General features: G+C 34.6%; 1 protein-coding gene across 1 annotated transcript; it reads left to right on the top strand.

Annotated features, from left to right (window-relative positions):
* Positions 1-2445: 2445 nt before the first annotated feature.
* LOC110023478 (putative rRNA methyltransferase) lies at positions 2446-11287 on the top strand. Its single transcript, XM_020722919.1, has 10 exons — positions 2446-3121; positions 4473-4520; positions 4598-4753; positions 4844-4890; positions 6622-6778; positions 6875-6936; positions 7545-7821; positions 8673-8803; positions 8929-9058; positions 10129-11287. Exons 1-10 carry the CDS (start codon positions 2645-2647, stop codon positions 11146-11148), a joined length of 2505 nt encoding a protein of 834 aa, XP_020578578.1. The 5' UTR covers positions 2446-2644; the 3' UTR covers positions 11149-11287.
* The last annotated feature ends 2247 nt before the right edge of the window (positions 11288-13534 follow it).

Genomic DNA, 13534 nt, shown 5'->3' with positions numbered 1-13534 from the left:
CTCTTGACATTGCGAGTAAATTTTAGATTCCCCACCACCTTATGTGATGATCACTACCTCAACTCATCTATATTCACTCGAGTGAATGACCATCTCCGCATATTCAACATCACTGGTTATAAACCTAAGCTCCTTCTATGATATTCTAAATTCATAATATTTTAATTAAAATTCATGCCCTCTAATCTAAGGACAAATCACTTCAACATCTTCCTTTACACCTTTAACACTATCAAACTCAATACACCTTTCTGATTTTTGGTTATTTTCTCCTGGCCACCTTCATTTTTTTTTTCCTCAATTGATTTTTAACTTGCATTCAATGTACACACTATTTGAATGTGATGAATAAGTTCTCATTTGATCATCCATTAAATCAATCTTAAAATTGGACCCCACTGCCCTGACATAAGGAAAAGTTAATATGAGCAAATATAGACGAGACTTTAGTAAAATTACTTGAAAGTTTCACATTACTTATTCAGCAAACCGACTCGAATGATAATGAAATAAGTTTACTCAAAAACCTACAATTTTGTCAACCACTACAAGAAAACTCCAGAAATCAACAAAACTATACATGAATTTCACCAAATCAGTGCATCTTTTAGTGTAATGTTTGGTTTTTTGTTAGGAACACTTGTTTAGAGTTTGAAAATATGTTTTTAAATATAATGAAATTCATCAAATTCAACAAACAAACACACTTAAAAATTAATATGTATAGTTTCACAACCAATATGAGATAAAATATGATCAACTTGTTAAGAGAATATGTTTGTTATATAGAAGCAATTAAAAGAGCCATTTTATGGCAAAACAATTATTGAGCTTACTCACAAGCAAAGTTCAAATTAGTAAGGGCTCACTTCATTATTCAAAGTTAGAGAACATATATTTAAAGAAAATGGATTTATTAGATAAATATTTTTTTGTTAGATATATTTTTTATTTTAATTCAATTTTCATTTTTACACTCAACAAAGTTATGTTCATTTTTTATATTGTTCGCACTTATATTTGATGGTTGTATTTATCAAAATAGTGAAGAACAATAAAAAATCAATAATATGGGGGCATATGTAGTATTAATCATTTATACTTGTTATAGTTGTTCTTCTAGGGAATATTGCCAAGTTTCTGAGTTGTTAGTTATCATATTATGGTTGGCACTACAAATTCGTTGAACTTTAATTTTCTAAGGGCATATATGAAGATGAACAACTAAACGAGCCTTAAGAATAATAGGGATGATTTTTTCTGGTAGGAGCTAAAACAAGCGACGGGTTCTAGGAACGGGAAAATATTTGCGTACGTAAGACGTATGCAGAGCTACGTGCGTCGGGAGGTTATTCAGAGGGTATAAGGGGGTTATATTCGTGTTATAGCCCCTTTAACCTCCCTTAAACTACCTGTAACATATCTGTAACCTACAAATAAGTTCCGTGCTTCTATAATTCCGGTAGTTACATGTAAGTTACGTGAATGTTACAGGAGGGTATAAAGCGGATATAACATGTTTGTACTCTCTGAATAACCCTCGACGTACGCAGCGCTGCGTATATCTTACGTACACAAATATTTTCGCTAAGAAGGGAGAGTATGACGTTGTCTATCTTCGTCAATGGTATTTGGTAGAATCGGATCGGAAGGAGAAGAAAGACAAGAGTTTTAGAGGCATTTATTTGTCACAATCCAGACGTTGTCTTCTTAAAACTAGTAAATACTTATATAAGAAATTAAAAGAAAGGACATCGAGCACATGAAAAAGCAAAGGATAAATTACTTTTGCCAATGGTCTATGATGAAAACAGACCGGAAGGAGGAAAAAAGATGTGAGTTTTGGAGGTATTTGTAAGTCACGATCCCAACATTGCATTCCCGGAATTCTTAGAAGTAAACGGAGTTCGAGAAGAAGAAAAGAAAAAGAATAAAGTTCGAGCGCAAGAAATATTTCGGATGCATGGAAACAAAATCATGAAACTTTGAGGCTTTGTTTTCATTTATTATCAAAAAAAATTTATATCCCAAATCCGTAATTTTAAGATTTAGAATATGAAATATGTAAATAAGGAAATTGATGTAATAGACTGCATTTAAATGCTGGTATCTTTGGCGGGAGGAATTATTGCGTGCGGACTCCGATCCTAACCGTAGAATTATTTTTGTTTTTTTTTTAATTTTGGTGGGGCCCACCGAAATACATCGGGACCGTAGATCAGGTGATTTACGGTCCGGATCGGATACCGCACGCAAGCAAGCTGTATGGAATAATTTTTCCTTTGGCGGGGCAGTGAAAGATTTGAGTTGTATAAAATATAAATATAAAAAGTTAAAGTTTGGGTGTTAGATATGTAAATATATAGAAATTGGGTGCATAAATAGATAGATAGACAGATAATTTGATAATTCACATTTTTCCTTTTGCATTGGATTTTTATTTTATATTCCCGAAAGCCGCAAGCCCTAATCTACGTCTCCTGCGAAGTTCTCCCATCCGCCGCCGCCAACAGGTAAAGCTCTTCGAACAGCAGCCATCTCCATCTTCGATAGTTCGACGACAGCAGCCATCTTCGATAGTTCGGCGTCGACGACAGCAGCCATCTCCATCGCCACCACCAACGGTTAAAGTTCTTCGAGCTAAATGGGGAAGGCGAAGAAGGGAAAGAACCGCCTGGACAAGTTCTACCATCTTGCCAAGGAGCAAGGCTATCGCTCTCGCGCGGCCTTCAAGCTCCTCCAACTCGATGCCAAGTTCCGTTTCCTGCCCACAGCACGTTCTGTTCTCGATCTCTGCGCCGCTCCGGGTGGCTGGTTACAAGTTGCCGTCCGTCACGCCCCGGTTGGCTCGTTCATTCTCGGCGTTGATCTCGTCCCCATACGCCCTATACGAGGCGCGCACACCATTGCGGAGGATATTACCACCCCGCGATGCCGTGCCGCCATCAAGCGACTCATGGATTCAAACGGCGTCGCCGTTTTTGATGTTGTTCTTCATGATGGATCGCCGAATGTTGGTGCTGCCTGGGGAAAAGACGCCACGATGCAGTCCACGCTTGTGGTTGATTCCATTCGTCTTGCTACCACTTTCTTGGGCCCCAAAGGCATATTCCTTACAAAGGTTGGTTTATTTGTTTATTTATTTAATTTGATTGAAATTAATTATTTTGTCATTGAAAATTTAGATTTTATTTGATCTGAAAAAGAAACAAAACGAAAAAGAAACAAAACTGAAAAGGAAAAAAAAAAACAAAAAGAGCTGGTTATGAAAGTGATTTGAAATAAGTTTTCACCCACTTCTTTAGTTTAGGAGAAATTTAGGGATTTTAAAGTTTCTTGTTTTATCGATGAGAAATTGATTTATTATTGAGTGGTGTTATTTTGTTCACTGGGGTTGGAGTCGAGAATTGTCAATGGAAAAATGCATTTGCTCGCATTTTTTAATAAAATTCATTTATATGTTAATTACATTGGAGCAAAAAAATCAATATGAAGTCAAAGTAAGACTTACTTGCATTTCCTCCAACTCCTTCAATCTAAACATGACTTTTAGAGATTCGGATTTTCTTATACTCCATAGGTTATGCTACTACTCTCACCAATAAGTTAATAAGATTCTGCTCCTCTAGCTCTATTCCAAGCTCCTTTTTCTCCTTACAATCCATGTTGTCATATTACCACTCCCAATTGTTTTTTGTCATCAAGCATTTTATAGATTGCAACTGTTTATGATCTTCATTATGGATCGCCGACTGCTAGTGCAGCATGGAGAAAGGATGTAAAATTGCAATTTATGCTGTAGTTAATTCAATGGCATTAGCAACTAATTCAGCCTTGTAAAATACTAATTTTTGGCTCATACAAGCATTTTTTTAAACTAATGTTTGTTTATTTAATTTGATTAAAATTAATTTTTTTGTCATTGGAAATTCAGATTTTATTTGGTTTGAGAAAGAAACAGAAATGAAATGGAAAAAAAAACAAAAAACAAGAAGAGGTGGTTGTCAAATGATTTTTAACGTGGGTCGCGCTAATGGTTTTACATTATTAAATGATTTTACATGGACAACTGGGTCATCATATATACCAATGCATTCCAACTTTTGAAATTATATCATTTTTAACGTGGGTCACGCTAATGGTTTTCTTCTTGTAAAGACAGTGAACTCACTCGTTCTTATATTAGGCTATTCATCTCTTACCCTTTGAGCTTGCTATTGCATTACTAAATTATTTGCAGCAAAATAAAACACTTCATTCTAGTAACTATTCTATTATTTGAGATAGCTAATTTTGCTTAATTTGGTTTTTGATTTGCCTCTCAGAGATCATAAGATTTTATGCATATTCATATTTACTGAATGCAATAATGTTATGCCAAGTTAATTTCTTAATAGCTTTTCATTTCAGAAACAAACAAGTTTAGTTGTTTTGCTTTAAGCATTTCATTTATGATTGTTTTCTCTTGGTAGGTTTTCAGGTCACAGGATTATAGCGCCATCATATTTTGCCTTAAGCAGGTTTGGCCCACTTTATTGTTCATTATACTGATTGAGTTCTTACATAGCTTGATAAATGAATTACCTTCTATTTATAGCTATTTGAGAAAGTAGAGGTAACTAAACCAGTTGCCAGTCGTAGCACCTCTGCAGAAATTTATGTTATTGGTCAAAGATATAAGGCCCCAGCCAAAATAGACCCACGTCTCCTTGATGTCAAGCATCTTTTTCATGTATCTGCAGAGCAACCTAAGGTAGTTAAGTTGAAAGATATGCTTTGTAGTTTATATTTTTGAATTTGTTGATTTTTTTTTTTGATGCTGTAATTTAATGTTTCTGAGTAGGTGATCGATGTTCTAAGAGGGACAAAACAAAAGAGAAACCGTGAAGGGTAAGCTGTTCTAAGTTGTGATTTAAGTTGATGTGAGCACTTTGAAATGTTTCATATGCAATATGAATAGTAGTTGCATTATCTTGAATAATTAAATCTCTAGATGGGCGCGACTTCTCTAGATGGGCTTGACTTCATTTGCATCGTTGATATTGAGATGGATATGCTTCTACTTGCGGTTTCAAAAAAAAAAAAAATGCGCAGAAGTATATGCTTCAAATTTGGATTATAAGCATGATAGTGTAATGTTACAATCTATCATGTCATTTGTGCTGATGAAATTCCTAGCTTTATTTCATTGAAATGATACTTCTATCGAGGAAAAGTACTTTATTCTTTTTTACTACATCCCTGTTGTTGCTCAATTGTTTGGTATGATTACTGTGGTTTGTATCATGCCATTTTTTAATAAAATCTGTTAGCTTTTTCCTTAAGTTGTTATGTAAACTATTACAATAAATCATTCTATATTCGTCCATCTTTCATCCTTTGGGATGGTTATCCTTGCAACACATGTTAATTACATTCTTCCTATTGAAATTGAAATCTTAGGTGTCGAGAAAGTTAAGCAGCATCTTCAGAAGACATTTGTTTTAAAAAGTTAGGTCTCTCAAAGAACTTTCTTGTTTTCGAGTTTGTGTTCTACAAAATAGTAATATGTGTGATGCTATATAGTTACTTGGGGAAATCGAGCTTCTTGGGTGCAGACAAATGGATTAGTTATGGACTTCTAAGGAGGAAAGTTTTGATGATAATCATTGTTATTATCTTATGGGGTGCAAACCAAGATATCTTCTTAAGTGATTTAATATTCTTTGTTGTTGGTGTGTGGTAAGTCTGCATATGCAAAGTTCAAAAATTAACTTTGGTATTCTATATTAAGGATATGAAGTTATATTTAGGAAAAATGCTGGAAATGATCAGTTTTTAGAAATTTAACTATCTGGTAAGTCTGCATATGCAAAGTTCAAAAATTAACTTTGGTATTCTATATTAAGGATATGAAGTTAAATTTAGGAAAAATGCTGGAAATGATCAGCTTTTAGAAATTTAACTATCTAAAATATAAAGTGCACTTTGATGTTAAATATACTGGATTTGTCTTAGTTCAAAAGTCTACTTAATGATCTTATGATTTTGTAAGAGTAAATCTTGTGTCATGAAGAAGCAAAAAAAATATTGTTATTGGTATATCAAGTGTAGAAGTTGAAGACAGAGCAATGACACATTCTGTTGCAAATTATGTGAATTAAAATTCTTATTAAAAAATGTCTTTTGTGTTATTCAACTTATGATTAATCATAAGTGCTATAATCATACAACGATCCATATTACTAGCAATCATAATTTACCCTAAAGAACAAAACATACTGAAATAGATTGTCAATTTGTTAGAAATGCCCTTCTCTCAAAGAAGGTCATCACTTGATGTCTCTAGTGAAGAATAGCTGTGATATATTTTACAAAAGCTCTGTGATCACTCTAATTCTTCAATCTTTGTTATGAACTTGATCTTCATGTTATATGCGCTCAAGCTTGAGGGTAGGTGCTATTGTAGAATTTTCAAATATGAAAGTTTGTAATATATTTTCATTCTAAAGTTGCTTCTTCTGGAATCACCTTGCATTTTGCTATCATGGTAGTTATAGTAGGACCATGTAGCTATACCAAATTAAGGTTTGGTATTTTATTTTTTACTGCAAAATGATGATTATTGCTTTCATCATGTAGCTATGAAGATGGAATTACAACTTTATGGAAGGTCGGAAAAGTATCTGATTTTATTTGGTCAGATTCGCCACTTGAGTTTCTTGGTTCAGTTAATGCATTATCTTTTGAGGATTCGTCATCTTTATCTATCAAGGAGCATGATCTGACTACGGACGAGGTATGATTAATTTCTTCTAGTTTTTTTCTTTGCGGGTTGCTTGCAATGTACTTCTCTTTTTCTTTCTTACTGGTCACTTTATCTTGATTTTGACAGATTAAATCACTATGCGAGGATTTGTATGTTTTAGACAAGAATAGCTTCAAGCATCTTTTGAAGTAAGTTGAACTTTATTTACTAGTAACATTTTTTTTTGTTTTTTTCCTTGGTTTGATTTGATTCCTAGTTGAATATTCTCTGACAATTTATGAACTGAGTTTACTGATGTCTCACTATTATTTCTTTGCATGTTTGCTTTAGCGATCACTTTTATTTCCAAAGTATTTAGTAATCAGATTTGATTTAAAAAATATTTGGTTATCTTATTCATTGATTTCATTTGTTGTTTTATTCTTGGGGAGTGAACGTGAATTTTGGAGCTCACAAATTCACATGTTTTCATATCGAACACCTAAACTTCAATTTTTAAGTACACGCCCCCTTAACTATACGTGAAAAGATTTATTTCAATTTTTAAAAGTTTAAATGGTGGCATGTTTGATGTGACAGTGAAATATTTGAGTGGTATAAAATATAAAAGTAAAAAATTGAAGTTCAAGTGTTAGATATGTAAATATATAAGAATTGGGTGCTATAGATAAATAGACTGATATCTTGTCAATTCACGTCTTTCATCATGTAAGGTGTTGTTTGCATCTGGTTCCTATATTTGAATTTGCAATGCAAATTTTCATTCGAGTCCATTGCTTGTGTATGTTTTACACAGGTGGCGAATGCACATAAGAAAGACACTGTCATCATCTGATAAAGATGCTTCAAAAGTTGCAAAAGTGGAAAAAGATACAAAGGGTGATGAGGATGAACGCTTACTTATAGAAATGGAGGAGCTGACAAATGCAATGGAGCGCAAGAAAAAGAAAGCGAAGAAGCTCCTTGAAAAACGCCGTGCTAAGGATAAAGCGCGCAAAGCATTGGGTATACAAATTGATGCTACGGAGGACAGTTATTTTGATAAACATTTGTTCTCCCTCACTGCAATAAAGGTTTGTGATTGGGGTGGGTTTTGCAAATGACTGCAGTTTTTCATTTTAAACCATGTTTCTGAATTTTTAGAATCTCTTATGTTTGAAATTTTAAAATTGTTTTTTTCCTAAAGTTATTTTTTTATTTATAATTATTTTTTTGAAATTTTAAAAAAAGTTATAAGCTCAGTTTGGTGAGTTATTTTTGAAATTTATTTTGTTTTCTTTTTTCTGGAAATAACTGCCATTCATTCTTTTGTTTAGAGTACGTTGTAGTTTGTGAAATAATTGCACCTTTGAATTTGATGGGTCTGCACTAAGATTGGTCGTAGATTGCCTATACTTTCTTATCTTCCTTCTCTAAAGCATTGTTATAATTCTGATTATTTTTCTAATGATCTTTTTTTTACGTTGTACTCCCTTCTTTGGTTTGCATGCTATTTTTATCTTTAGAGCTAATTGCCTCTCATTTGTTTAGTTGATATAGATTTATTTCTAGGGGCATTTACATACTTACCACCCAATTCTTATATATTTACACATCTCACACGTAAAATTTCATATTTATACACCCTCAAATCTTTAATATCACCTTAAAAATAGCGTTATCACCACTTTTAGATAAGAAACTTTAAGTGTGAAATATGTAAATACATAAGAATTGTGTGTTGTGTATGTAAATTTCCCTTATTTCTATTTTTCTAGATCAGATTGACAACATCGGACAGTATACATTTTTATATGTTATTAGTGATGCACTGATACTGATATTTGCTTTTTATTAAAATGACGTCAGACAGTATACATTTTCATATGTCAAAAAAGGAAAATATAGTTTATTTTTTGATTATCTTCTGCATATTATGTTTCAGGGGAAAAAAGAATTACAAACTATTGAGTCAGCGAGTGATGAAGATGGTGAACTTGGAGGTAGTGAAAATGAAGCAGAACATCAGGCTGCTGCTGATTCTAGTGATTCGGATTCCGATGAGGAACGAAGGCGGTATGTCTCAGCTTCTGCCCACATTTCTGATCTACTAAAGTTATCATTTTTATGTTAAAAAATACACAATGTGAAGCTTGCTAACTTTTTTTTCTCTAAATTCTACAACTTTAATTTCCTATCAGATATGATGAGCAAGTTGAGGAAATGCTTGATGAAGTTTATGAAAGATATCTGATTAGAAGGGGAGGCAGCACAAAACAAAGGAAACGTGCCAAAAGAGACATTTCTGTTGGAGATGCGGAGTTAATGGAGGTATTTAATGTAATTGATGTGCACACATTGAAATTATGCTGCAATTTGTGAGTCAATATCCTACTCATCTTAGGGGTGTAATTGAGCCAAATTGGCTCGTGAGCCGGCTTAGGCTCTGTTAGACCAATGGCTCGTGACCTAAGCTCAACGCGCTAACCAACAAGCTCAAGCCAGCCCCGATTTGAAACTTAACATAAAATATACTCAAAATATAATAAAATTCAAGATTATATCTTTAAGTTAGTAATGATATTTTGTATTTTATATTAATTCACTTTTTATTATTTTTGTCCTATCTATTCATCCTTTTTGTCCTTTTGTTATAACAATAGCTTAAATTAATATTTTTTTCTCTATTTCATAATAAACCAGTCGGCCGGTGAGCCAGCTGGTTCGAACTCATAGATTTAAGTTGGAACTCGAGCTCGAACATGATTAATTAATTAAACTCAAGCTCAAACTGAGGGTGGCTTGAGCACAATTCAGGCTAGTTTACACCCCTCTCATCTCTTCTTTAGCTGCCCCTTCTCTTAGCAGTTCACTATTTTTAACGTCTGAGTGATATTGTTAAGATAGATTTTTATTTAATTCAAATAATTAAAACCTTCCAAGCAGTATTGATCATACTTAAATTTTATTCTTTTATGCTAAAACAAGATGTTACTCATTTTTATTTTTGCTTTCTATCTTTCTTGCAAGATTTATTAGACGATTTACAAATGTGCTGCATATGAATACTTTAAACTTCATTAGTTTTACATCAGTTTCTCTTTAGTTTTAATAGCCTCATCATGGTGAAAATTCGAGGGGCGTTTACATATTCCACACAAATCTTATGTTTTTACAAATTTAACACCTATACATTAATATTTACATTCATAACACTAAAATTTTTAAAATCAAATCAGATGTACCACTTTCACTAACTTTTTAGAAGCAAATGCACCATTTAATACATAGGCTTATAGCACCAAGGTGTTGTAAATGTAAATTTAAAACTTTTTTTTAATATTTAAGAGAAATTCGATATGAAAGTCTAATGTGTATTTTCACTGCCCTGTTTCTTATAGACCGCTGAAGGAGAAGATGCAGCTATGGATCCCGATTCTGATCAGGATCAGGATTGCAAAGAAACAAATCCTCTTGTTATCCCATTCAATGAAGATGGCCAACCAACTCAAGAGCAAATAATGGAGCAGTGGTTCGGTCAAGATGTGTTCGCCGCAGCAGCTGAAGATGGCGTAGTAGAGGCGAGCGATACCGAAGATGAAATTGTTGTGCTGCCAAAAATTTTGAAAAAACCAATATCAAAAAAGCCAGTAGACACAACACTCCGCCCCAACGATCTCAGTCCTCCACAATACCAAAAGGCCAACGAAGAGGAGGATTTTGAGATAGTTCCACAAGACCCCTTGGATACCTCCGATGACTCTTCGTCGGATGATGAATCAGAGGAAGAAGACGACGACACAAAGGCGGAGATTCTCGCTTACGCGAAGAAGATGTTGCAAAAGAAGCAAAGGGAGCAAATCCTCGATGATGCTTACAACAAGTATATGTTTGATGATGTTGGCCTGCCGAACTGGTTTGCGGAAGAGGAGAAAAGACACTCCCAACCAATGAAGCCCGTGACAAAAGAAGAAATTGCAGCAATGAGGGCGCAGTTTAGGGAAATTGATGCTCGCCCAGCTAAGAAGGTTGCCGAGGCAAAAGCGCGGAAGAAAAGGGCAGCGATGAAGAAGTTGGAGAAAGCTCGGAAGAAAGCAGATGTCATCTCGGATCAGACCGACATTTCCGAAAGGTCTAAACGGAAGATGATCGATCACCTCTACAAGAAGGCAGCACCGACAAGGCCTAAGAAGGAGTATGTGGTGGCGAAGAAAGGGGTTCCGGTGAAGGGTGGTAAAGGGAAGGTGGTGGTCGACAGGAGAATGAAAAAGGATAAGAGAACTAAAGGGATGGGGAGGCCGGGGAGGGGCGGCCGTCCGGTTAAGGAGAAGGGCCACAAAGCTCAGGGCAAGAGTTTAAAAGGAAAACCCTTGGGGAAGAAAGGAGGAAAGAAAGGAAACAAGGCTGGAATGAAGGATTGAAGTGTTGATGTTTTTTTATGTAAATTAGTGTTTATTTACAATTTCATGTTTATTTTTGTGAGGCTAACAATTTTGTTAATTCCGGAATAGGAGCATGTAAGTATTAATTTCAGTGGATGTGGCTTGGGAAGGGTATTAATTGTCATGCATAAGATTGTCTTTCAATGCATTTGAGGATCTAGAAAAGTGAGGCCATCTTTTTTGGCATTTTGAGACATATTTTGATGCATGCAATTTTGAGTTTTTGCTCTTATTGTGGAAAATTTACATGCACACCACACAATTATTCTGTATTTACATGTCTAACACTTAAATTATCATATTTACATTTATCATACTTTGGTGTCATAAATTTATCCATTGATTTTTGAAGTTAGACATAGTGGTATTTTTATGCAATGTACAAAATTTGAGTTATGTAAGTTTGATATGCAGATATATGAGAATGGTATGGCATGTATGTAGATTCCCCTTCTATTTTTTTGATGATATTAAGCATGATTTTTTATTTCGGAGATTTTTGGAAGTTCAAATGCAGAACTTAATATTTTCGACCATGTTCGATTCTTTAATTTTGGCATATTTAAGTTATACTGATCAATTTAGGCTAGATTGGCTTGATCAGTTGCTAGTGGGATGAACTTGACACATTAATATTTATATCTAAACAAATTAGTTATTTTGTAAGGGCTGTAAACGTAGCGAACTTGAGTAAGCTCAGGCTTGGTTTTTGTTTGACTCGTGTTTGAAATTACCGGTGAACAAAGTAGATTGATGTTCGGCACATGTTCAGCTTGAAATTAGCTCTTTATAATTAATTAGAATAAATAGATCTAGTTTCTTATATTTGAACCGATGCCTTGGCCTTTGCCTTCTCTCCTTCTGTCTGCCAGACTGCCGCCCTGTTGCAACCGCCACTCGCCGGCTCTAGTTTTGCTGGTGTAATGCTTTGTGTAGTCTTCTCCTTGAGAAGATTTGTTCATTTGCTATACTTCAAATACTTCACTCACTGTAATGGCTTCTCTTCTCTTTTCTTATATTTTGTTGATTTGTCGTCGATTGCTTGTTTACCAAGCATGATTTGATTTCTTCTGGCCTTTCGAAGGGGATCACTGCTTTTGAATTTAAGGGTCTCTCTTCTTCACCTTTCTCATATTTTCATTTCTGGGAATGTTGACATTGGTAACATCTTAAACTCGCTTAAGATGCTTGTACAAATTCTACTTTGTTTAACATTGATATATCATCAATTAATTTTATCATTTTGCACGAATCTTTATAAATTGTTGGGCGAAAAATCATTTAGAACTCTAATTTTAGCAAGTTCATTGTTAAATTGACTGTCTCGACAAGTTGAATTTGATGATATTAAAATTGATTCGATCTGAGCCCAATCAAGCCCAAATTGAGCCACTGAAGCACAATTGAAAGTTTTTCAATAGTTAATTAAATGGTCAAAGAGAATCTAAATTTGACATTTATACTCAAATTGAACGCCTCGACAGGTGGAATCAGATAAGCCTAAGCTCGCTTAATTCTGATTTCATTAAGGCATTCAAACCATTAAAAAAAATCCTATGATCAATAAGATCAATACGAGTCATCTGATTAGATGATTGGGGAATTTAGTATATGGGAAATATGTTTTGCACTTGATCAATATGAGTCAACCTAAATGACCAAAAGGACTTTCCCATAATAGTCCCTATCCCTGAACTTGATGGGGGAAGAGTACAGAAAGAATTCTAGAGCATGTTATGGACTATAAACACGTCAATAATTTCCAACCTCCGTAGACGCTAACCACCATTAACTACCGCTTGTCAGCCGTTATTAACCTTTGCCTACGGCCTTTGCTTAGCTACTTGTCGTTGTCACCAACCCCAACTTGCTAAATTCCTATCTCAAATAAAATCATAATTATAACATTGTATTGAAGACTATAGATAACTTCCAATCTCCGCAGTAGCTGACAGCCATTAGCCGTCGACCGTCATTGACACCACGGGTCGTCCCTGCTTGCTGCTGCCAACCATTGGTTGTCAACAACTCTTACTTGCTAACGTCATAATATAATGTCGTATTAAAGACTCAATAATAATTGTCAACCTCCATAGCCACCAACCATTGTTGTTCATCGCCCGCTGACCACTATCGACCACTCTCGATCATCTCTTCTTGTGATCGCTCACCATTAGTTGCCATCGACCACATTTATCTAACGTCGTATCCCAAATATGGTCATAACATATAACAAGATATTGGAGATCCAACTAGAACTTCCAGCCATTGTAGTTATTGATCATTGCTCGTCAGTCGCCGTCAACTCTGCAGTCATCCCTCCTTGTCGCTGTCAACCTCTAGTTGTCGATGAATTTCGCTTGCA

The sequence above is a fragment of the Phalaenopsis equestris genome, unplaced genomic scaffold, assembly GCF_001263595.1.
Source record: "Phalaenopsis equestris unplaced genomic scaffold, ASM126359v1 Scaffold000224, whole genome shotgun sequence".
Lineage (NCBI taxonomy): Eukaryota > Viridiplantae > Streptophyta > Magnoliopsida > Asparagales > Orchidaceae > Phalaenopsis > Phalaenopsis equestris.
This window is presented reverse-complemented; position numbering and strand designations above follow the sequence as displayed.

Coding starts and splice junctions, on each gene's coding strand:
- LOC110023478 (XM_020722919.1), top strand. CDS start 2,645: ATGGGGAAGGCGAAGAAGGGAAAGAACCGCCTGGACAAGTTCTACCAT. Junction 3,122..4,472: donor AAGGCATATTCCTTACAAAG/GTTGGTTTATTT, acceptor TTCTCTTGGTAG/GTTTTCAGGTCACAGGATTA. Junction 8,804..8,928: donor TCCGATGAGGAACGAAGGCG/GTATGTCTCAGC, acceptor ATTTCCTATCAG/ATATGATGAGCAAGTTGAGG.